The following is a 26,753-nucleotide window of genomic DNA, read 5'->3' as shown; positions in this document are numbered from 1 at the left end:
GGTTGCTGGAGAGGTGGGGGGTGGGAGGGATGGGGTGGCTGGGTGATAGACATTGGGGAAGGTATGTGCTATGGTGAGTGCTAATGAAGGGGGGGTAATCGGAGGGGGAGACAAACCATGAGAGACTATGGACTCTGAGAAACAAACTGATGGTTCTAGAGGGGAGGGGAGTGGGGGGATGGGTTAGCCTGGTGATGGGTATTAAAGAGGGCACGTATTGAATGGAGCACTGGGTGTTATATGCAAACAATGAATCATGGAACACTACATAAAAAATAAATAAATAAATAAAGAGTCACTGTTTTTCTCTCTTCTTTCTACTTTTCCATATTTCCTATCATGAACATGTGTTAACTCTAATGATAAGAAACAAAACTAACTTTATTAAGAAAAACTAACTAATTACGGGGCGCCTGGGTGGCTCAGTCGGTTAAGCGTCTGCCTTCAGCTCAGGTCATGATCCCAGGGTCCTGGGATCGAGCCCCGCATCGGGCTCCCTGCTCAGCGGGAAGCCTGCTTCTCCCTCTCCCACTCCCCCTACTTGTGTTCCCTCTCTCGCTGTGTCTCTCTCTGTCAAATAAATAAATAAAATCTTTAAAAAAAAAAAAACAACTAACTAATTTGCATAGTACTCTCACCATAACTTAGAAATAGGTATTTTTACTGATTTTTATATAATTCTGAAGCAATAATTTATAAAAGCATCAGACCACAATTATTATTTACATTACCAAGTTGAATAGAGTAGTTTTCTCTTTATAGTAATGTTCCTGCAATAAACAAAAGATGAATAATAGAATAATCTTCAGCCCCTAATAAAGTAATGGCTCTAAGACAATGCCTCAATGGCTACCAGTCATTATGTGTCCCCTAATGGAAGAAAACAATATAAGCTACAAGTACTCTTGACAAGAGTTTATGTTAAAACTGATCAATTTTATAGATCACGTTATCTGTTTGCAGGAAATACAGGGACTAGAAGAACATGACAAATGATACTATAGGGATGCAAGCAGCAAAATCCAGAATGTGAAGAACTTATAGGACAAACAACACATTTTCTTTAACAAATAAATTACAAAGGAATAAAATGAGGCAACTCTTTCTGCCCACGGGTCCTGTCCCCATGCTTTAATAAAATCACCTTTTTGCATACACACACACATACACACACACACACACACACACACAAAACACAAAGGAGTAAAATGAATAGGGAGGTAGGGGGAAGGCTCTTATAGATTAAAAGTAACATAAGAGACATATCAACCAATCACAGTAAATAGATCTCCACTGTCCAATTTGATAGTCACTAGCCATTTGTGGCTAGTCCAAATTGAGGTAACTCCCTGATTTCAAACTACATTACAAAGCTATAGTAATCAAAGCAGTATGGTACTGGCAAAAAACAGAAACATAGATCAATGGAATAGAAAACTCAGAAATAAGCCCATGTATGCAGGGGTGGTCAATATTCATGAATCAATCAACATGATACACCACATTAATAAAAGAAAGGATAAGAGCCATATGATCCTGTCAATAGATGTAGAAAAAGCATTTAATACAGCATCTATTCCTTTTTTTAAAAAGATTTATTTATTTATTTATTTTAGAGAGAGAGAAAGAGAGGGGGAGGGGGCAGAGAGAGAGGGAGAGAATCTCAAGCAGACTCTCACTGAGCACAGAATACAGCATCCATTCTTTTTTTTTTTTAAAGATTTTATTTTATTTATTTGACAGAGAGATAGAGAGCACAAGTAGGCAGAGCGGCAGGCAGAGGGAGAGGGAGAAGTAGACTCCTCACCGAGCAGGGAGCGCGACACGGGGCTCGATCCCAGGACCCTGGAATCATGACCGGAGCTGAAGGCAGACGCTCAACCGACTGACCCACTCAGGCGCCCCTACAGCATCCATTCTTGACCAAAAAAAACTCAACAAAGTAGGGGTAGATGGAACATACTTCAATATCATAATGGCCATATATGAAAACCCACAACTAATATCATCCTCAGTGGGGAAAAATTGAAAGCCTTTCTCCTACAGTCAGGAACAAGACAAGGATGTCCACTCTCACTATTACTATTTAACATAGTACTAGAAGTCCTAGCCTCAGCAATCAGACAACAAAAAGAAATAAAAGGCATCCAAATCGGCAAGGAAAAAGTCAAATTTTCACTATATGCAGACATGATACTCTATGTAGAAAACCCAAAAGACTCTACCAAAAAATCACTAGAACTCATATATGAATTCAGCAAAGTTGCAGGATATAAAATCAATGTGCAGAAATCTGTTGCATTTTTAAAAAGATTTATTTATTTGTTTGTTTTAGAAAGAGAGAGCGCACATGGGGAGAGGGGTAGAGGGAGAGAGAGAGAGAATTTCAAGCAGACTCCATGCTCAGTGTGAAGCCCAACACAGGGCTCAATCTCACAACCCTGAGATCATGACCTGAGCTGAACCAAGAGTTGGACACTTAACCAACTACACCACCCAGGTACCCAGTCAGTTGCATTTCTATACACCAATAACGGAGCAGCAGAAAAAGAAATCAAGGAATCAATCCCATTTGCAATTGCACCAAAAACAATAAGATACCTAGGAATAAGCCTAACCAAAGATGTAAAAGATCTGTACTCTGAAAACTATAGAACACTTATGAAAGACATTGAAAAGGACACAAAGAAATAGAAAAGCATTCCATGCTCATGGATTGGAAGAACAAACATCATTAACATGTCTAAACTACACAAAGCAATCTATACATTTAATGCAATCCCTATCAAAATACCAGCAGCATTTTTCACAGAACTAGAACAAACAATCCTAAAATTTGTATGGAACTACAAAAGACCCTGAATAGCCAAAGCAATCCTGAAGAAGCAAAACAAAACTAGAGGCATCACAATTCCGGATTTCAAGCTATATTACAAAGCTGTAGTCATCAAGAGAGTATGGTACTAGCACAAAAATAGACACATAGATCAATGGAACAGAATAGAAACCCCAGAAATGGACCCACAACTATATGGTCAACTAATCTTTGACAAAGCAGAAAAGAATATCCAGTGGAAAAAAAGACAGTCTCTTCAACAAATGGTGTTGGGAAAACTGGACAGCAACATGCAGAATGAAACTGGACCACCTTCTTACATCACACACAAAAATAAATTCAAAATGGATGAAAGACCTAAATCTGAGACAGGAAATCATTAAAATCCTCGAGGAGAACACAGGCAGCAACCTCTTTGACCTCGGCCGCAGCAACTTCTTCCTAGACACATCGCTGGAGGCAAGGGAAACAAAAACAGAAATGAACTATTGGGACTTCATCAAGATAAAAAGCATCTGCACAGCAAAGGAAACAATCAACAAAACTAAAAAGCAGCCTAGAGAATGGGAGTAGATATTTGCAAATGACATATCTGATAAAGGGTTAGTGTCCAAAATCTTTAAAGAATTTATCAAACTCAACACCCAAAAAACAAATAATGCAATTAAACAAATGGGCAGAAGACATGAATATACATTTTTCCAAAGAAGACATCCAGATGGCTAACAGACACATGAAAAGATGCTCAACATCACTCATCATCAGGGAAATACAATCAAAACCACAATGAGGTATCACCTCACACCTGTCAGAATGGCTAATATTAACAACACAAGAAACAAAAGGTGTTGGTGAAGATGTGGAACTTCCCACAAAAGGGGACTTTTCTTGCACTGTTGGTGGGAATGCAAACTGGTACAGCTACTCTGGAGAACAGAATGGAGGTTCCTCAAAAAGTTAAAAATAGAACTACCCTACAATCCAGCAATTGCACTACTGGGTATTTACCCAAAGGATACAAAAATAGAGATTTGAAGGAATACATGCACCTGATGTTTATAGCAGCATTACCAATAGCCAAACTATGGAGAGAGCCCAAATGTCCATCGACTGATGAATGGATAAATATGTGGTGTATACACACACACACACACACACACACACACACAGGAATATTACTTAGCCATTAAAAAGAATGAAATCTTGGGGCGCCTGGGTGGCTCAGTCGTTAAGCATCTGCCTTCGGCTCAGGTCATGATCCCGGGGTCCTGGGATTGAGCCCCACGTTGGGCTCCCTGCTCTGCGGGAAGCCTGCTTCTCCCTCTCCCACTCCCCCTGCTTGTATTCCCTCTCTCACTGTGTCTCTCTGTCAAATACATAAATAAAATCTTTTAAAAATAAATAAATAAATAAATAAATAAATAAATAAAATAAATGAAATCTTGCCATTTGCAATGACATGGATAGAGCTAGAGTATATTATGCTAAGTGAAATAAGTCAGTCACAGAAAGACAAATACCATATGCGCTCATTCATATGTGGAATTTAAGAAACAAAACAAATGAACATATGGGAAGGGCGGGGAGAGAGAGAAACAAACCATAAGAGACTCTTAAAGATAGAGAACAAACTGAGGATTGATGGAGGGAGGTGGGTGGGGTATGGGCTAGAAGGGTGATGGGTATTAAGGCGAGCACTTGTGATGAGCACTGGGTGTTGAATGTAAGTAATGAATCACTGAATTCTACTCCAGAAACCAATATTGCACTGTATGTTAACTAAGTAAAATTTAAATTAAAAAATAAAATAATAAAAAAAAGAAAAGAAAAGAAATAAGCCCATGTTTTTGGTCAATTAATCTATGACAAAGGAGGCAAGTATATGCAATGGGGAAAAGACAGTCTCTTCAATACATGATATTGGGATAACTAGATTGTTACATGTAAAAAAATGAAACTGGACCACTATTTTCCATCATATAGAAAAATAAATTCATAATGGATTAAAGACATGAATGTAAGATCAGAAACCATAAAACATCTAGAAGAAAACATGAGCAGTAAGCACTTTAACATCAGTTTTAACAATATTTTTTTGGACAGATCTCCTCAAGTAAAAGCAACAAAAACTAAAATAAATAAATGAGATTACATCAAACTAAAAAGACCTTGCACAGCCATCAACAAGAACAAAGGAAGCCGGGGCGCCTGGGTGGCTCAGTTGATTAAGCGACTGCCTTCGGCTCAGGTCATGATCCTGGAGTCCCAGGATCGAGTCCCGCATCGGGCTCCCTGCTCGGCAGGGAGTCTGCTTCTCCCTCTGACCCTCCCCCTCTCATGCTCTCTCTATCTCATTCTCTCTCAAATGAATAAATAAAATCTTTAAAAAAAAAAAAAAAGAACAAAGGAAGCCATCAACAAAACAAAAGGGCAACCTACTGAATGGAAGAAGATATTTGAAAACCATATATCCAGTAAGAGATTAACATCCAAAATATTAACTTACACAATTAATATTTTTTAAGCCCAATTAAAAAATGGGCAGAGTACTTGAATAGACATTTTTCCAAAGAAGACATGCAGATTGGCAATAGACACATGAAAAGATGTTCAACATCAGGAAATGCAAATCAAAACCCCAATGCAATACCACCTCACACTAGTCAGATTGGCTATTATCAAAAAGACCAAAAATCCCGTATGATTTCATTTATATGTGGAATCTAAAAAACAAAACGAACAAACAAAACAGACTCAGATACAGGAAACCAACAGTTAGTTACCAGAGAGGGGAGGGCTTAGGGGAATGAGCAAAATAGGTGAAAGGGCATTATGAAGTACAAACTTCCAGTTATAAAATAAATAAGTCATGAGGATATAATTTAGAGCATATGGAATATAGTCAATAATATTGTAATTACTGTATGGTGACACACAGTCACTATGGGGATCACCATATATCATAATAATATAAAAATATCAAATCACTATGTACACCTGAAACTAATAGGATATTGTATGTCAATTACACTTCAACAACAAAAAATTGAAGTGTGTAAAATATATGCCAGATTTCAAATACTTAATATGAAAAGAATGTATATCTGATTAAAATATTTTATATTGATAAATATGAAATAATAATGGTAATATTTTTGATAGATTAAATAAAATATTTAATTTCTTTTACTTTTTAAATTATCATTAGAAATTCATATATAGATTGCATTATATTTCTATGGTGGTCTGGCATTTTTTTTTTTTTTAAGATTTTATTTATTTAGGACGCCTGGGTGGCTCAGTTGGTTAAGTGACTGCCTTCAGCTCAGGTCATGATCCTGGAGTCCCAGGATCGAGTCCCGCATCGGGCTCCCTGCTCGGTAGGGAGTCTGCTTCTCCCTCTGACCCTCCTCCCTCTCATGCTCTCTGTCTCTCATTCTCTCTCAAATAAATAAATAAAATCTTAAAAAAAAAAAAAAGATTTTATTTATTTATTTGACAGAGAGAGACACAGTGAGAGAGGGAACACAAGCAAGGGGAGAGGCAGAGGGAGAAGCAGGCTTCCCGCCAAGCAGAGAGCCCGACGTGGGGCTCGATCCCAGAACCCTGGGATCACAACCTGAGCCGAAGGCAGACGCTTAACAACTGAGCCACCCAGGTTCCCCGGCATTATTGATATTATTCAGATTCTGATTTAAACATAAAAGTTGTTACATAAATATATAATTGTTCATTTGGTCATTGCTTTAGGTGTGATAATAATATTGTGGTTATGGGTGGTTTTTTTTTAATAGTCCTTATCTGTTAGAGCTGTTTCTGAAATATGTAGGGACAGTATGATATTATGACTGGGATTTGCTTTAAAGTAATGTGAAGGGGGAAAGTGAGTAAGGGTATAGATATATAAGGCTGGCCATGAATTGATCATGTTGAAACTGGGCAGTGAATTTGGAGTTCAGTGCATTAGACTCACCACTTTTGCATATGTTTGACATTGTCCATGATACAAAAAGTTAGAAGGGGCCAGCGTCAGGGTGGAGCTACGACTGTGTGCTTACTTTTAAGAAGAGCAAGATAAGGTGGTGGGGGCATGGGGTAACTGGGTGGTGGACATTAAGGAGGGCACATGCTGTGATGAGCACTGGGTGTTATACACAACTGATGATGAATCATTGAACACTACATCTAAAAGTAATGATGTACTATATGTTGGCTAATTGAATTTTAAATAGATAGATAAAAAGAGCAAGATAGTAAATAGTGTGCCATGTCACAGAACCCCGACCAGTCATGCTTCGTTAGAGACTCCCTTCATGGCTACCCCATGCTTGATCTCGAGTCCTCCTTCTGTACTCAAACTCCTTTCTGCTCTTAGCTCTTACTTTGAAAATGCATCCTTGACTTAACTCTGTTATCCCAGATCCTCTTGCTGATGGACCTTAATTTTGTATTTCAGTTGCTATTGCTGGGTACAAATCACCCCAAAACTTGGTGGATTAAAACAACAACAACAATCATTTTCTCATTATCTCTCATGGATTGAGCGGGTTGAGCCAGGAAGTTCTCAGTCTATCGCGTGGTTACAGTTAGGAGGTGATGGAGGCTAAAGCCATCTGAAGGCTTCCTCACTCTTGAGTCTGGCAGTCAATGCTGGCCGAGGCTGTCAGCCAGCACACCCACATGCGGGCTCTCCATGTGACCTCGTTTCCTAATAGCATGGTGGCTCCAGCATCCCAGTAGTATCCCAGGTAGGAAGTCTATACGCTTTATGACCAAGTGTAGGAAACGACTTCAACCATAGTCACCAGCCACCCACATTCAAGGGGAGAAAAAGTAGGTCCCACCTCTTGCTGGTAGAAGTGTCAATGTCACATGTAAAATGGACATCTTGTTGCAGCCATCTTAGAAAATTCAGTCAGCCATATTTCGGATTTCCCTTGGTATATACATTTTTTTTTCCTCTGGCGTGACCAGTTTCCAATTATCAGCAAGCCAAAGAGCCCTTCTCCGCTTAGAACTATCATCCGTCTTGTCCTGCTCAGCTTGCAGAGTCCCCATGGCAAATCATTCCAGCACCAGTGCTGCCTGCTCCCGGACTTCTGGCTCTACCCTTTACCCCTCACCATGCCTCCCTGGTCTTTAGCCCATTTCAAAATGTATAAGGACATAACACTGGCATATAATACTGCTCACATGGAACACAGCTCACATACTCTGGAAAATACTCCACCTTTACAAACCTGATCCAAGAAATATAAACAGGCAGATATGAAATATGGTGGTGACAGGCACGCTTAATTAAGTTTTAAAACTATTCAATGACATGTTTGTGTCATCATTATATAATGGACAATAAGAGTCCTCAATGTCAGTAATCCCACAAAAGCTCTTACTTTTAAGTACCAGGTTGAAAAAAAAAAAATCATTCTGCACAGAAGAATCCTATTACCAGAAACATTGTGGCGCCCTCTGCTGTCAGGAAACAAAGTTTAAAGGTACCAGCATCCTTTAACCATAGACTGTCAATCATCTTATCCAGATGTAAAAGCAGAAATCAGAGGCGGTGGGAAATTATGGGGCTTAATTCAGGCAACAAAGTAAAGAATGAAAATCCAATCAGTGTAAGTAGCTTAATGGTAATAAGTAGGAAAGGAGCTAGGTAGAGAATCTCAAGAGGTAGCAGATATCAGAGACATCACAATATAGCTCTCTTTGTCTAAACCTTTTACGTAAGTTAATCTTGACAAATTACCTATGAAACACAGAAAGGTTAAATAAGTTGCCCAAGGTCACAGCAAGTGAATGGCAGAGCCAAGATACAAACCCCAGCAAGCTGTCTCCAGAGCCTGTGACTTTAACCACTCTTCTCTACTGCCTAATAAACAATGATGATTATTAATGGGGAGGGACTTCTTCAAATGTATCAAGAATTATTATTAGGTATTATTGCTCTTCCCTAAAAGAAAACGGACTACCAGGAAAATTACTTGCTCCATACTAAGCAGAGAAATTAAATTAGGCAGTAAGTCTCCCATTCACAATTAAGCCATTCTGAAGTTTGGAAGGTTCTTTTCCCTTCTAAATTTAGGAACAAATTTGTTCTTTTGTGAAATCAAAATGTATTACCATGACCCCCAAGGTAATGTCCCTCATCCCAAACTCACGAAAGTCTGTCAGCTGATTTACAAAGAGAATGGATTCCTCCTACAACAAGCTCAAGTCTTACACAACTGGACTGATTCATCCACCACCCAACCAGTCAGCTGAGCAGATAGTCACTCAGATCCAAAGACTGGTTCACTTGCCAAGTGAAACCTGTATGGAGGAAGGAGAGAAAAAGCCTTTCTTCATAAAGGACAGAACAATGGGTTCCTATCCTCCTTCAGGAAAAAGTGAGTCAAACAGATCTGGGCCAGGATGAAAAGTATGTCCAGGGGGTTGGAGAGCTCTGGGCTGCAGGTTAAATAGGACGGGACCAAATTCCTGGTATGGTGCTGGAAGAACCTCACGATCCAAGGCCCTCTAGGCAGAGCAAGGAGCAAGGCCTAATCTGCTTGAGGCCATGTGTCCCTGGGCGGACTCCCAAGCCCCCTTCAGTCAGCACCAAGGTGATAATGGTAGAACCTAGACCCTGTTCCAGTCTTGGAGACTTGGGGACAGTGGTACCATTAGCTGGGAGCACATGCTGCATATCACCTAAATGCTGCAAACAGGAAGATTATGAGCCTAATGTCCACTGAGCGCTCAGTGTTTATCTTATTTAAACTTCACAACACAAACCCTATGCGATTATCACTATCCTTATTTTACAGAGTAAAATGTCTGGGTAGTGAAGAACTGACCCAAGGTCACATGCCAGTATGTGTTAGACTGAAAGAATCTGAACTTCCATCTCTGCTTCCAAAGTCCCAAGCTATTTCTATTGTATCAAGCAGTTCATGCGACAAACAATTCATAACATTGAGTAACTCTGAGTGGCCCTTCCCTGACATTTTAGACTAGACTAGAAGCCCAAATATTTGGATCTACAAATACACCTAGACTGCAATGCCCAGCTATGACACTGGGAAGTACAGTTTGGAGAAGATGCCTCTATAATTCCATTATTTTAAACAAATCCATTAATCTTCACAATGAAATGGCCCTAAAGAAATACATCAACTTACAAAGAAAAAGGTCAAAAGAAAGGGACAGATTAATTCTAACAAATATTGCACTTTGCCTAGGACAACATGATTTGATTTAAAAAAAAAAAAAAAAGTACACAGACTTACACCAGCCAGCACTGCTTCCCTCTTAAAATGACAGATGGGAAGGGGGTCTTGCTGGTGCCACAGTTCACACCATCCCTGAAGGTCAGGCCAATTTTACAGTCTGTACCAGAAAGAGGTTATTCATCTCATCCTCTGCAAATTACATTCAGCCCACAGGGGTTCACCGGATCCAGATTATCTTCCATCCAAAGAATGCCAGGAACTAGGGCTGCCTCACGGTCTCTGAAGGAGGATTTCTCTGTATTCTTGCCTCAGCTACACAATTCTGCCCCCTTTGGAAATATTAGGAAGAAAGCCTCCATCCCTCCCTCCACGGCTTCCCCATTCACCCCACCCCACCAGAGGAGAGTCACCTGATAATGTTAAGATCTGAGAAAAAGCCATTGCACGTGTGTGGTCTAAGCCCTTTCTAGGGCTCTAGCCTTGCCCCAGGCAGCTGCAATATTTAGAACTCACTGCTCCTCTCCCTAGGACAGAGCCTCCTCTGGAGAGGGACGCCTGTAGCCTGTGACCTTATGGGTAAACTCAACTGAGAACAAGGAAGAGCAAGCTCAGTTCGGCCTGGTTCCAAGCCACAATCCCCTTTCCAGCTTTAGCAGCAATATCTGACTCCCATATTTACTTCTCAATTGATTTAAAACTTGATTCAGAACTCTGGAGGAATATAACCCTTTAAAACTTTAAGAGAAAGCACAGATCATATGAAGTTCAATGTCAGACACTGTACGAGACGCTCTAAAGGAAACTGGAATTCGACAAGGGACATTAACATGTAAATAATCTAAGCAAGGCAGACTGGAACAAATGCCAACCAGAGATTTCAAGCAAATGTTGTTGTAATGCCAAGTGGGAGGTGCGGAGAAGGGGGTAGGGACAGCAGCCCAGGGCATTCAGGGCTGGGTTTCTAAAAGTCCTTTGATGGATGTTGTAACCAAGCCCTGGAAGAAGACCCAGAACCATCCCTGCCTTTCAGGGTTCTTCACGTGCCAGCAGGCAGGCTTAATTCCTCAGGGTCCCCACACACTTGAGGATGAGGAGCCAATGGCCAAGCCCCACCTAAACCCACTCTACCAGCAATGGTTGCAGTTCCAGGAGCCTCTAGACAGGCTAAAGAGCGGTTTACCATACTTAGCTCTTTCTGAATTCTGACTCCAGAAAAACAGAACATGTGCACATGAGACGAGGAAAAGGACAAAGGGTGAAAATGGGACAGAAGTTGGAAGCAGTTTGCTGATTAAGAAAAGTTTTGACTCCAATTTGAATATATGTTGTGTCTAGGGGGAAAAAGTGCAACCAGCCTGAAGCTTTGATCTTGATCAGAGGTTTACAAGAGTAGATGGTTGGCATGCCTAAGCAACATCATCTGGGCAGGGGCAATCCTTAATGAACTGAGGAATGACAGGCGTCCCACCAGGGACCCACCATACCACGTACCACAGACTGAGCCTCTGTTAATTGACATCCATAGGAATCGAAGTTTAAATGCCTATTCTTAAAATAGAAGGCATACAAGTCACAGGCTTATGCGCACCTCCCAAAGATCCTATTTTTGTGGTCCCTGTGTGGCAGAACCAAGCCAAAAAGTTGTCCTGAAAAGGTTGGTTCTCAGGACTCCCTCCTTATTAAGCCACTGAACAGTCAGGTTAGAATTCAGCCAAGGCACTCCTGAAGCACGTTCTGTCGGTCACACATCGGCCTCCCCCAGGCCAGGAACAATTCAAGGTCATTTACTGTCTTGCTCATTCTTTTTATAATCCAGCTCTACATACTGTGTCTGGCACATAACCAGTGCAAAATAATTTTTGTTAAATGAGATAAATGAACAGATGGACCTAACAACCAGATTCCAACATGACTTGATTTCTGTCTTCTAGTTTGAGAAAGGTATACCAGCACACTTCAATCAGTATGTTCGAGTGTTAAATACTTGGGGGGTGGGGAAGTCTCAACCAATTTTTGTATATTTGTGTACACACACTTCTATCAGATTCTTATGTATGATGAAAACTTAGGAAAAGATTTTAACCTCACTAGAAATTCAACAAATTCTTATGAGCAAGATATGAGATGAAAACCCTATCACTGTCCTCAGAATGTAATACTCTTTCTCTCACCCTGACCCTGATCAGTTCATTGCTTCCTGTTTTGTCTTGCATGAGTCAACTGCTAGAAAGCTTTCAGTAGCTTTAGTTGTACCCTCACCCAACTTTATAAACTGTTTTATAAATTGAAGCTTTATAAACTGTTTCATAAACAATGTTGAAATGAGGGGAAAAGAAAAAACTGAACAATAATAAAGGAAATGCTAAGTACTTTAAAACTGGTAAAAAGTGCTTATTGTTTAGAAGAGAGAGAGATTACACAAAAGAATTTTGGACATTAATTAGCATTCATGGAAAAAGTAAACTTTGAGCTGGACTATGAAGCAGCAGCAGGCCTTTGACAACTACATTTTTCGAAGAATGATTGTTCCGTGAAGGAACCATATGCACAAAGGAGCAAAAATTCAGAGGCTGTGTATTTTAAAAATATATATAAATGAATAATGAAAAATAAAACTGAAAAGATAAAATTGGAACAATATTGTAAAGATTTCAAAGTAAAGAATCTGGGCTTAATCAAATGAACATTAGGAAACTTGTACATTACTTTGGCCTAGACTGTAACAAGTCTAAGTTTAGGAAAAGTAATCTGGCAGGATAGATAAATAAGGGGAGACAAAGTGAAATTCGGATGTAAGATAACCAGGTAGGTGTAAGACTATTAAGGGACTGAAAAGGGGTGTGTTAGAACAAATGAAAAAAGTAGACCTGCCCAAAGGTGGCATATAATCTAAAGGATTAATTGGACAAACACAAGGAAAAAAATACACATGAAAATGACAGTAAGAAACAAGTCCACTTAGTAAGACATAGATTCAGTGACTATAAGGCAAACAGCAAAAAGTTTTAAGAGAATTTAAGCAGAGATGATTAAAAAAATGGAATAAAGAATGAACATCATTTCAAATTAATTAATTGATTTCAAATGAATTTATTCACTACTGACCACCTATTAAGTGCCAGGCACTTATAAAATAGGATCTTGGCTCCACAGTACTCACATTCATTTTGATTCATGACCGAAACTTGAAAAAAATTAAATGAAAATTAAACATGTATACATTATAAAAATGTTTTAGTGGAAAAAAGCTTGGTTTTAAAATCTATGATGCCATAAGCATTCTTCAAACACGAGCACAAGTTAGTATCATACAGAGCTCCCTGTACTAGTTAAGATTCTAAAAGCTACAAGAGATAAAAACAACTTCATACACATTCTTGAGTGATAAAAGGAACCAAATGAGTTTCTGCGCACCAAGAAATTCATAAATGTATTGAATTATGGGCTTTTAAAATAAGTACACACTAAATACAAATTCTGTGGCAGGGCAACCTTATTTCAGGGATGAGTCTGCTATACCTTATTTCATGGACAATTCTAACATACTTAAAATCAGACTAAGGGTTTAACATTTCTCTAAGCTTTTCTAGTTTCTAAACAGAAAAAGAAAAAACAATGAAGTTATCTGTTAAAATGTTAACATGGAAAATGTTAACCTCTGGAAGATGAGATTTTGAGTTTTTCACCTTTTCTTACGGATTTCCTACAATAGGTATTTTTGAAATCAGAAAAAGCCAAAAAAAATTAAGATTACCCATTTTAAGTATTACATACTGAATGCTAAGGAACTTCGAATTGTGAATGAAAACTGAAGGATTTTAAACATGAATTAACATGCCATGGACAAATCTTTGAAGAAATCCTGAGTACTACAGCCTAGAGACTTCATGGGCATCTGAAAACTGCTTCAAGCACATGACTGGATGTAAACAAGCGGTTACATATAAATCCTGCATTATTTTGGACAAATATGGATCCTGAGTTGAAGATTCATGTAATCAGATTTTGAATTAAAGTATCTAAAAATGGACAGTCTATCAAATCATGAGCTCCTCCATGTAGAGGACTTAGCTATTACACAAGTAGTTGAACAAAATGGAAGTCTGAGTGAAAGGCAGGGTGCTACAGGGTGTTTGGGGTCACAGACCTAATCTGATTCCCAGTTCCCAACATTTAATAACGATCATTTACTCAAGCAGGTCATTTAACCTCTGAACCTCAGCTTTCTCATCTATAAATTGAAGACAACACTTACCCTACAGAATTATGATGATCAATACTAATGCATAAGCCTGGCACATAGCAGATGCTCAAAACATGAAGCTTGGTTACTTTTATACACTCACTCCTACTCAAGATCCAATGATTCTGTGATTAAAAGCAACAGGATTTAAATTAGTTTAACATGGTGAGATAACAGAACTAAAAAGTAGTACATCTGGAAAATTAGTCTTTCCTTATCTGTATACGGACCGGTAACACCTGGCATGAGAACACATCAGCACTGCTGCTCTGCCTGGGCCAAGGAAACCGACACAGGGAGAGAACACAAGAAGAGTAGAAGACAGAAGACAGGAAGGCAGAAGAGAATAAAGATCTGGGCCCAAAACTGGAAATCAATACTACTGCCTTTATCCAGGTAAACAAACTTCAACAGAAGAAATAAATGTACCAGAAATGTTAGGATTTCTAGTTTTAAGACAAACTTTATTTGCAGGGGACTCAACTAGCTCAAAATTACAAAACTGGTGTTCAATAAATACCCATCAACTGATATGTACACATTTTACTTCCTAACCTAAAGCTCTTTATAAAACAGGCTAAGTTGGAGACTGGAATACTACTGTAAAAGCTGTACGATCATCAAAGCATTTTTGTGTATTTTGTTCCTGAATTAAGAGGTATATTTAATTCCATTACATGAGCCCAAAAAAGTATTATAAAATCAGAGATCTTACCAGGAATATTCCATGCCCCTTTCACTCATCCATACCTACTCTCAAGCACTTCGGAAAGAAAGAATCCACCCATTTACACCAAAGACAACCACTTCATGCATAAAAAAGGCAAGGAAAAGGCTAGTCATGAGGCATATGAGGAATGAGGCAACACCATGAGGGCAGGGACTTTTGTCTATATTGTTCACTGTTGTCTCCATAGCCATCTAGAACCTTACCCAGCACATAGTAGTTGCTCAGTAAATACTTGCTGACCGAATGAATGAATTATTCCTTGAAGAAATAACTTTGGGAAACCAAACCAAAATTATTTTCAGTGTTGTTTTTCTTAAGGCTTGGAAGAGTTCTATTATTTTTTTTCCCCAACTACCCTAACGGAAGAATACTTCAAAAGAAAAAAAAAGAGAGGTTTTCTATAGAAATACATATGCACACATATACATGTATGCTTATTCGTATTTATAGAGAAATACATGACTATATTGCCCAAGTTGAGCCAAAAATAGATAACCCTGAAAAAAACTTCCCATAAAACACTGTTTCAATATAATTTTATTAACAGTTATTACATCAAAATTCACATTTACAGGATCCAAAGGACTGTCTTAGAAAATTCTAAAGTATGTGTAGTAAGATTTCAACAGTAAGACAGAACATATTCTCATTATAGCACAGCCCTTAAAAAGTCAAGAATACTGAGAAATAAGTGCAGTTCTATCAAGAACTAGAAATGAACTCTTCGTGCATAGTGTCACTTAAAGCAAAGTCCCAAGGAAGTTATAATATACTTCTATGGATGTGAATTTCAGTGGCAAACGTCATTGGCTTCCAAACAACTGACACTAAAGGAATTTCCAATCAAAACACAAGCACAGTGGCTTTCGTCCAATATAAAGCTATGATAATTCTATAAAGAGACCCTGAATCCTTAAGTACATGTAATATGATTTTATGTTGTGACACTAGTACAAAACACATCAACTCTAATGCATAGTTTCGGACACATTATAACAACAGAATACTAAAGATAGCCTTTTTCTAGATCAGAAAATGCTGTTTGCCAGTGTAGTATACACTGGTCATTGCTGATCTAGTGAAATTCTACATCCTCCAGCTTGAGCAGTATTGTAGGATTCACAAATATTACATTTCATGCCTAATATATGGAACTGGACTGTAGATCGCCCATTGCAATCATTGCAGAGAATCTGAAAAGTGAAGAGATGAATTCAAATTAAGTATATTAAACCTTATAGATGGAAAATGGCATTGTCTGCTCAAAACAATTCCTCAAAAATCATACCGAAGAACTGAAACACATATAGCTAAGTCTAAACATTTCCCTAAATAGAAATGCCTTTTATTTGTTTTCTGAAAACTCTGAGAGACTATTAAGGTAACTTTGAATTTAGAAGATGAAAGTATAGATTTGAGTCAAGAAGTCTTATTTTAAGACTGTTCCCAAATAGTATAAATAGTACTGAGCATAAAATCTAACATAGGCATAATCTGATTGACACCTATACTTAGAATTCAAAATAACATACATGATTTATTTTTCCTTGACACCTGCAAATTATCTTAGTTAATAAAACAAATCTTTACATAATTTTAATATTTTTGCTTATTCTTTAAGTTTAATATACTAAGTTCTTAATGCCTCAGGAATGAATCAAAGTCCAAAAAAGTAGTTCCTAATTTAATAAAAAGAAGCTTTTGGCATATCCCCAAAATGACAATTAGATGTCACTTGGGAATTAATCTCTTCTAGTACTGAGATCCCGAAAAATAAAAAAGGGGTTAACCTGAAAATAAATCAATGCATTACTATGTGAGAAAAGCATTAGCTTTAGAAGTCATACCCATAATAAATAGAAAACTTCCGAATTTGCTCAAAATTATAATCTGGAAAATTAAGAATACAATCTGAATGTAGAAAGATTAGTGATTGCCTAGAGCTAGGGGATTGGGGAATGGCTGCTAATGCGTATGGGATTTCTTTTGGGGCCAATAAAAATATCCTAAAACTGATGGTGGTGATGTCTGCACAACTCCAAAAATATACTAAATAGCACTAAACTGTACACTTTAAATGGACAAGTTACATGGCATATAAATTTTATCTCAATAAAGCTGTTATTTGAAAAAATTATCTAGATGGAACATAGCACACTGAAGCCTATAATAAAACATCACATAATTATCAATTAGTATTCTAAAAGTGATCCTTCATTGACCTTACTAGCAATTCAATTATCCACATGAATAAAAAGGGTAATGAACATTAAAAAAACAAATGTTTTTTAATCATCAAATCAACAAATACGTATGCCTGAAATAAAATTTAAAATAATTACAAATAAAACATAATTAAAATAAAACATCAGACCAGTAATTCACCTCCACTCAGTTCCATTACTGACTGGCTCTGACGAGAAAGGTGTAAATAATTCAGAATAAAGTTTTTGCCTGCCATCTAGTGTTGGGAAGAATTGCATAAAGGTATTCTTAGTATTTTTTTGGTCTGGTCCTGAATTCAAAGTAACTAAAATCAATTTTTAGTCCTTTCCATTAATCATCACATTGGTGTCTATGCCAAAGCAGTATTTTTTAGACAGATTTGAGCAAAAAGGCAAAAATAAACAAGAACATCAACCAGGAACCTAAAAAGTTCTAAGCACGAATTATACTCACATCCACAGTCATGTTCTGATACTCTGATGGCATAGGAGTCTGTGCTACCTCATCATCCAGCTGTCTCCAGTACCGAGTCATATCTAAAGCAGAGTGCATACATAATGGACACCTGTAGCCTCTAGAAGAGATAGAAAGGTTATTTTCCAAACATTAAACAAGGAGTGGATCAACTCAGGTATACAAGATGATGCATGCTAACTGGTACATAAACCATCCAAAACAGAGCATTATTCTGTATTTCAAGATGACCTGTTACAAACCTGGGAACTTTTACACTATAGTTTCTAATTAAATCCTGTAACCTATGGTATTTTTTACACCTTCTTCTTTTTCCTCAGTTCTCTAAAGTGGGAAGGAATTCGTATTCTTCGTAGAATGTATTTAATATATTTTTTATATGAAGTTTTTTTTTAAAGATTTTATTTATTTATTTGACAGAGAGAGATAGCAAGAGCAGGAACACAAGCAGGGGAAGTGGGAGAGGGAGAAGCAGGCTTTCCGGCAAGCCAGGAGCCCAATGTGGGACTCGATCCCAGGACCCTGGGATCATGACCTGAGCTGAAGGCAGACGCTTAACGACTGAGCCACCCAGGCACCCCTTATATGAAGTTTTTTATTTTAAGTAATCTCACACCCAACATGGGGCTCAAACTCACAACCCAAGGCCAAGAGTCACATGTTCTTCCAACTGAGTGAGCCAGGCACCCCTATATTTAATATATTTTAAAAACCTGTTCATCATGGAACACTACATCAAAAACTAATGATGTAATGTATGGTGACTAACATAATAAAATAAAATTAATTAAAAAAAAACACCTGTTCAGCTCCTTTTTTTAGCTAAATAACCTCAATTTCTTAATATATTCAGGCAATTCAGATTGTATCATTTTCTTTCTAAAAATTCTGAAGAATTCCCTTCTATCTGGCTCTTAAATTAAAAGTTCTACTTACGAATTTGCAGGACCAAAATACATTTACACAGTCTCTTCTCTCCTATTTTCATTTCATTTTAACATCCTTCCCCCACAATAAAGTCTCTGCTTTAGATAATCTTGTTACCAGCTTTCTTTGCAGATGATTATCCCGGGCCAATATAATGCTTTAACAGAATTTTGAGCAACATGCCTCAGCATTTTTACAGTGCTATGGATTGCCTTTGGCAGAGCCTGCACCCCTGGTAAGCACAGCCAGAAAAGAAGAGGTAGCTCTTGTGAGTTGTGGGATGAAATTAGGCATAATATAAGCATGGGGACAAAGATGCAGTCCTATATCCACAAGACGCTCTGCCCAATTTAACACTATTCATTTACCCTACCCATCTCAAGATAAATATCTGCCATGCCAATAAGATGTATCAGCAATGTTAGCCCACTTCCACATCCCCACGCCAAAAAAAAAAAAAAAAAATCAGACATCTTACAATTATAACTTCTAAAAATCCCATCAAACACTCACTCTTTCAACATTTCTTCATAACACGTTCTGAAAAAAATATATGACACTATTTTAGTAAAGCAAAAAGCATCTCCACTATTTTCAAACACTTCTGAGGAAAAAAGAATTACTTTACCTATGTAAAAGATGTCCACATGGCAAGACATGAGCAACAACACGGGATGTGTGAATGTCCTATAAAGGAAATAAATGTTAGTGTTTGCATGAATATAAACATCCAAGTACTTTAAATTCAAGAGGGAATATTTCCAAAAAAATGAAATCTTGCCATTTGCAACGATGTGGATGGAACTAGAGGGTATTATGCTAAGTGAAATAATCAATCAGAGAAAGACAATTATCATATGATCTCACGGATATGTGGAATTTGAGAAACAAGGCAGAGGATCATAGGGGAAGAGAAGAAAAAATGAAACAAGACGAAACCAGAGAGGGAGACAAACCGTAAGAGACTCTTCAATCACAGGAAACAAACTGGAGGGGAGAAGGGTGGAGGGACGGGGTAACTGGGTGATGATCATTGGGGAGGGTATGTGATGTAATGAGCACGGGGTATTATGTAAGATGAATCACAGACCTGTACCCCTGAAACAAATAATACATTATATGTTAATTGAATTTAAATTTTTAAAAAATTTAATCTCAAAAGATGAAATATGTTTTAAAGTTAGTAACGCCTCACAAATTTGCTACTCCCGAATTTATTTTAATATTTTAAGTAGGCTCCACGCCCAACATGGGGCTTAAACTCACGACCCTGATATCAAGACTTGCATCTCCACAGACTGAGCCAGCCAGGCACCCCTTTATTGCAATTTCAACATGACTTTTGCTAAGAAAATATTAGTTCTCTCTCTTTAGATGTCCTCAGGTTTTCTGGAGAATAAATGGATTGTAATTAAAAAAAAAAAAAGAGAGAGAGAGAGAGAGGGAATATTTCCAAAGCAAATAACATTTTAAGCTTACCTCCAAACATATTGGACAATTCTGCCGGGAAACATTTTCAATACACTGTTTAAAAGAGAAACTCAAGTTACTAAAAGCTTAACTAGATGGAAATGACAGTACATATTAATAAAAACCAATGATAACGAAAACAATGATGCTAACTTACTAAAGATAATAATTAACATTAACACATGTCTCTTATATGTCAGATAGGAACTGAACAGTTAACTCACACAACTATTTCAGGCTTTGCACATTACTTGAAACAATGAAATTACTCAAGAAATTATCTTCATTTTACAAGTAAGGAAAATCAGTGAATCGAGATTTACCAAAGATGCAGAGGTAATAACGTTTGGAATCTTTTCAGCTTATATGTGTTTTGTTCCAAAGCTACTTAAGGATATCGACAATGATAACGGTTCATGTTACTGAAGTTTACTACATGCCATATATTAAGTACATTACCTGCATTAGCTCAATCAGGTCCCACAACTATAAATGCAGGTACAATTATTACCCCATTTTACAGATGAGGTATTTGAGGCCTAGAGAAGCTCAATAACTTCAAATGCAGTGAAACTGCATTTGAGCTCCAATAGGCTGCCTCCAGTGCCAGAGCTCTTAACTTGATAAGACAGGGTGATTAAATGCGGGAAGGTAAGGGGAAGCACCAAGCCATAAATGATGCCCAGGTTTTTTAAGTGAGCACCTGAGTATATGATAGGACCATTTACTAAAATACAGACAATAAAAAAATAACTGACAAAGATACCATAAGAGAAAATGTGCATATAGTTTTTGAAAGACCACACAGCTATCACCCCCCAAACTCAAGCCTATAAAACCAAACTGAATCTTTTAATTCCAGCAAATTCACCGTCCATTAATCAAGTACTTAAAGCAAGGGCTAAAAACCTTAAGAGTCATCTTTACTCAGCCCCATTCTTTTTCCCTTCTACCTTGTCACCATATCCCAAATGCTCATTATTCAATTTCTCTTAACACTTGACTATTTTAGGCCAGCATCTATTTAAAAATCCTCATTAATGTTACCTATATCAAATTAAAATAAAAAATTTAACTGAAAAAATCCTCATTACTCTCTCTAATCTCTGATGTTTTTTAGATTTTTTCTAAATAATGAAAAATAATTTTAAAGGGCCTGGTATCATGTTATAATTAATAGATCCAAAATTTAAAATATTTCTAACTATGAAAGGAAATATAAAAATATTTTCTGAATTTTCTTGAAGTGCTGTTACATTGCTATTGCTTCTTTATTATGCTATTTTAGTTATTCTTTTTTTTTATGATTTCTTATTTATTTATTTGACAGAGAGCGAGAGAGCACAAGCAGGGGGAGCGGCAGGAGAGGGAGAAGCAGGCTCCCCAATGAGCAAGGAGCCCCATGCGGGGCTCCTGACCTGAGCCAAAGGCAGATGCTTAACTGACTGAGCCACCCAGGCACCCCTCATTTTTAGTTATTCTTAAAACCAGTACCAATGAGATGAATCCATAAACCTACTTAGAAGTTGTCAACATTATGCTAATAACTGATGTAAGGATTCTTACACCCTATGGGGCACCTGGGTGGCTCAGTCAGTTAAGCAGCCAACTCGTGATTTCGGCTCAGGTCATGATCTCAGGGTCCTGGCATCAAGCCCCACATCGAGCCCCATGTCAAGCCCTGTGCTCAGCATAGAGTCTACTTGAAATTCTCCGCCTCCTTTTACCCCTCCCCCTGCTTGTGTGCTCTTTAAATCTTAAAAAAAAAAAAAGTGTTCATATACACTATACAGAAGAAAAAGAATTGTAGATCAGATATTCTGAGGCATAGGTCTTAGAACACCTACTTAATAATGCTCAAAAATAAAAAGCAACATAGTTGTACTTGGTAATATCTGAAAATTAGCATGCTTCCAAACATATTAGGATTTAAGCTGGTTTTCAAACAGTATTAATACTTCTTAAATTATGCAAACTTAATTATATACCTTGTGCTTTCCTTGGAGATTCATAGCTAGGCATAAGTTACATTTCAAACAATGGAAAAAGTCTTCCTTTGGACCAATCCTAAAAATATATGTGAAAGCCAAAAAATTAGGTTCATTTTTACTACAATGGCAATTTACTCATTTTTATGTTAAGTTTAGTTTCACTGTAAAGTTAGTTCAAATCACAATGACTAACATGGGGTAAACCCCCACCTCCCCAATATCCACTCCCCAAATGTAAGCACTATGAACAGAATGGTATCTATCCACGTTTTTTCTATAAAAGTATATACACAACACATACACACACACACACCCTTTGGGTTTTATTTTTTACATAAATGGATTCTTTCTATATATCCTGTTCTGTGACTTTTTTTCACTGAACAACATATCCTGAAGATTATTCTGTCTATATAGAACCACTTCATTCTTCTTCATAATTACATAATATTACATGGTATGGACAGATCATAATTTTTAAAAGTATTCCCATATATAATTTACTACCTTGAGTTAATACAATGATATAAAATAAATATGCTTATACAGGGACGCCTGGGTGGTTCAGTCAGTTACGCGTCTGCCTTCAGCTCAGGTCATGATCCCAGGGTCCTGGGACTGAGTCCCGCATCGGGCTCCCTGCTCAGCGGGGAGCCTGCTTCTCCCTCTCCCTCTGCCCCTGCTTGTGCACACTCTCTCTCTCTGACAAATAAAAATAAAATCAATCAATCAATATGCTTATACAGACATCACTTAGCCCATCTGTTGATAATTTTTATAAGATGCCTAAAACTGAAACTATGGGATCAGAGGGTATTACACATCACTGGTTTTGATACTGACAAACTGACCTCCAAAAAGACAATACTAAATTATGCTCCCACTAACAATGTGTGACAACACCTATGTTCCCCACACCGTAGTGAACACTGGTTACCTAGATGATAGACAAATAAAAGGCGTCATTTTAATTTGCATTGCTCAGGTTATGAGACAGGAGATATATTTTAATGTTTATGAACTATATGGATTTCTACTGTGGATTGTTCATGTATGCTCTGTTCACTCTAGGGTATCTTTTACCATTTTAAAACAACTGTTTATATATCCTGAATATTAATCTTTTTCATTTGTATATTTACCATATCCTGGTATGTCACATCTTTCTTGATTTATATATTTTGTCATACAGCCATTTTAATTCCTATGTACTAAAAGCCACTGATATTTTCCTTTATGGCTTATGCTTCTGCCTCTTGTTTAGGAAAGACTTTTGAAACCTATAGGTTATAAATATATGTATACCTCTAATACTTATGATTTTTAATTTTTATATTTTTCTTTCATCCATTTCAAATGTATTATGCATGATAAAGACAAGATAGCTAGTTGTTCCCAAATTTTTATTATTCCTTTCTTTCACCACAACAAAACACTTAGCTAGGCACAAGGGTGTCCTGAATAAAGACTATCTGCAACTTCTCTGGAAGTTGTGAAGAAAAGAGATAGTGAAAATTTTGTGTCATGCCCTTAAAAAGGAAAGCTCAACAAACCCTAAACACAAGCAATATGAAAAAAACCCTATCATGGAACATCATAATCAAACTGCTCAAAACCAAAGATAAAATCTTAAAAGCAACCAGAAAAAAAAAAAAAGGCCTGTACAGAGGAACAAAGATAAGGATGACACCAGACTCCTTACTGCAAACAATGCATAATATATTGTACAGAATACAGTAGAGGAACATCTTTAAAGTATTGAAAGAAAAAACTGTCAGCTTAGAATTCTGTATCCAACAAAATATCTTTCAAAAATGAAAGCAAAATAAAGATGTTTCTAACATACAAAAGCTAGAACAATTCATTACCAGGAGATGCTGTTTAAACAAATCAGTCAATTTGGCATCAGTACTTGGAAGTCACAGTTAGAGGTGATCTGGCAGGCTCTGCAGCTCTCAAACTTCACCCCAATGCACAGTAAATCCTTTTACATCCTAACCCAGTTCTCCCTTCCCCTCTCACACATATATACACATACTCAAAATGCTAATAAAAGTTCCACATAACAATACTTATCCTTACCATGTATTTATCTATTTTTTAGTATTTTTTTTAATGGTGGCAGGACTCACTAGATTCGCTTCAATTTAAAATTCACTACTCTAATGATACATCCTCTTTACTTCCATCCTCAATTCCAGTCTCTACCTCCACCTCCACTGTCCCTCACTCCGTTCTTTTACTGCCTTCTCTCAGGCTTGGTTATTTTACACCCGGGACCATTCTGATCTATTCAGCCTTGGCCTATCTCTGTTAAAACTTTACTCAAACTTTCCTAAAATTAAGACCACTCTAATCCGTATAATCTGACAAACACTATAGTAATGACTGCTTTTTAAGCCTATTCTTTCACAAACAGAATATAAATTTAAGAACCAGAATCATGCCTTCTATCCAGTCGTGCTCAATACATAACAAAGATTTGTCTGATGCTTATTTAATAACCTGCAGAAATGTGAAAACACATCCTTCCTTAAAGTATTATTTTATCAGATGTTTTATTTCCCCACTGTAGTTACAAATTTATATAACTTTTTCAATTTTAAAAGTAATACTCATTCATTATTTAAAATGTGTAAAACCAGGGCACCAGGGTGACTCAGTTAAGTGTCTGCCTTCAGCTCAGGCGATGATCCCAGAATCCTGGGATCAAGCCCCACATGGGGCTCCCTGCTCAGAGAAGAGTCTGCTTCTCCCTTCCCACCACTCGTGCGGCATGCGTGCTCTCTCTCTCTCTCTCTCAAATAAGACCTTTAAAAAAAAAAAAAAGTGTAAAACCCAGAAGAACATGAACCAACAAATACACCAACAAATACCAAATTTAATCATGATCCCACCACTCATGGGTAACTACTGCTACTATTTTGGTATGTATGATATCCTGACAGACATTTTGTACCAATCATTCTCTCAATCCCTAAATATTATTTAAGAACTTACTTTTAATATGGGTTTGTAAATTTAACAATCTTCCAAGATACAGGCTGGTTCTCATTTTTCATTATTATATTTTTGTTATATCGGTACAAGACATAACACGATATATTCTACACATAATTCTTGGTACATATCTCAACTTCCTTGGGATAATCTAAAAATGGAATTATACAAAGGGCTGAAACATTTCTTAAGATCAGAAATCAGAACACCAAAACCACATCTGCCATATCATACTCTCATAAGTATCCTGGTGCTTATTTTATAACAATAAGAAATTATATTTCCCCATTTAAAAAAAAAGAAAAAAGCTCATTCCAGTACATTTCAGTAAGGATATATGCACCCACTGCCAAAAAATTCAGTGTCTGCCTGAACACTGTCTGCCTCTAATTAAAGAAAAACTGAAACCCTATCTTTAGGGCACATCACACTTGGAGAGACTTACTATCATAGTCAAAAGATTATCTAACTATCATGGAGCTATTTTAAAATATAAAATCAGGAATAACATATTACTAAACTCTGTTAAGAAGCACTGATTTCCTTATAGTGATTATTGCCTAAAGATAACAATTTTCAAGCCCAGAGACCAGAGTCAAGCTTAGAGGTGTTTTAAGTACCAAGCACCAGTAGGAGAAATCTGATCACCTTTACCTTGCAGATGTTTAATGGACTAAAAGCAATAACTAAGTTTCATAATATAGTTAAGACAAAAAACCTGTCTTTAATATCCAAAAAAGGACTCACTGTAAAAGAGTATCAAAGAAGGTTCAACTACAAAATAAGAAGACTGATATTTTAGCAAAAATAAAATAATTCATGCATTCAAATGATTTTTTAAAATGTCATCATGACAGGGTAAAGAGTTTCCAACAACACTGCTATTGCAAAAACATTTTTTAACTTTAACTCTTTTGATATTTTTATTGTTTAAAAAAATTGTCATTATCTGATGGCCATGTCATTTCTTTTTTTTTTTTTTTTAAGATTTTATTTGAGAGAGAGAGAGAACACAAGTAGGTAGAGTGGCAGGCAGAGGGAAAGGGAGAAGCAGGCTCTCTGCTGAGCAGGAAGCCGGATGTGGGGCTCAATCCCAAGACCCCAGGATCATGCCCTGAGCCAAAGGCAGCGGCTTAACCGACTGAGCCACCCAGGCGCCCCTGGCCATGTCATTTTCTGACTAAACACAGTATTTGCCAATCTTATTTAATGAAAGATTTTGCTCCCAATGTCTTTTTCTTTTTTGGAGTGGGAGGGGGAACTGGAGAGTGGCAGAGGGAGAGAGAGAATCTTAAGACAGCTCCACACCCAGCATGGAGACTGACTCAAGGCTTGATCTCACAGCCCTGAGCTGAAATCAAGAGGTGGATGCCTGGGGTGCCTGGGTGGCTCAGATTGTTGAGCGTCTGCCTTCGGCTCAGGTCATGATCCCAGGGTCCTGAAATCGAGCCCCACATCGGGCTCCCTGCTTGGCAGGGAGCCTGCTTCTCCCTCTCCCTCTACTGCTCCCCCTGCTTGTGCTCCCTCGCTGTCAAATAAATAAAATCTTAAAAAAAAAAAAAAAAAAAAAAAGAGGTGGATGCTTAACCAAATGAGCCACCCAGGCACCCCTACTCCCAACATCTCTTAGCAAGTTTTA

At 37.5% G+C, this 26,753-nt stretch overlaps 1 protein-coding gene across 2 annotated transcripts in view; it reads right to left on the bottom strand.

Annotated features, from left to right (window-relative positions):
• Positions 1-26,753, bottom strand: part of RCHY1 (ring finger and CHY zinc finger domain containing 1) — a 54,630-nt gene that overhangs the window by 16,632 nt on the left and 11,245 nt on the right. Inside the window, exons 4-9 of one of the 2 annotated variants that reach the window (XM_006740297.3) lie at positions 22,112-22,190; positions 20,133-20,177; positions 19,282-19,340; positions 19,167-19,193; positions 17,706-17,826; positions 15,546-16,219 (exon numbers count right to left, since the gene is read on the bottom strand). In XM_006740297.3, the coding sequence (XP_006740360.1) occupies positions 16,091-16,219; positions 17,706-17,826; positions 19,167-19,193; positions 19,282-19,340; positions 20,133-20,177; positions 22,112-22,190 (460 nt within the window). In that variant the 3' untranslated portion in view covers positions 15,546-16,090. Of the gene's footprint in view, positions 1-15,545; positions 16,220-17,705; positions 17,827-19,166; positions 19,194-19,281; positions 19,341-20,132; positions 20,178-22,111; positions 22,191-26,753 lie in introns of those variants that run through there. The other variant, XM_081812278.1, reaches the window with a different exon arrangement.

The sequence above is a fragment of the Leptonychotes weddellii genome, chromosome 2 (genome assembly GCF_054177405.1).
Source record: "Leptonychotes weddellii isolate Sample4059 chromosome 2, ASM5417740v2, whole genome shotgun sequence".
Taxonomy (NCBI): domain Eukaryota; kingdom Metazoa; phylum Chordata; class Mammalia; order Carnivora; family Phocidae; genus Leptonychotes; species Leptonychotes weddellii.
This window is presented reverse-complemented; position numbering and strand designations above follow the sequence as displayed.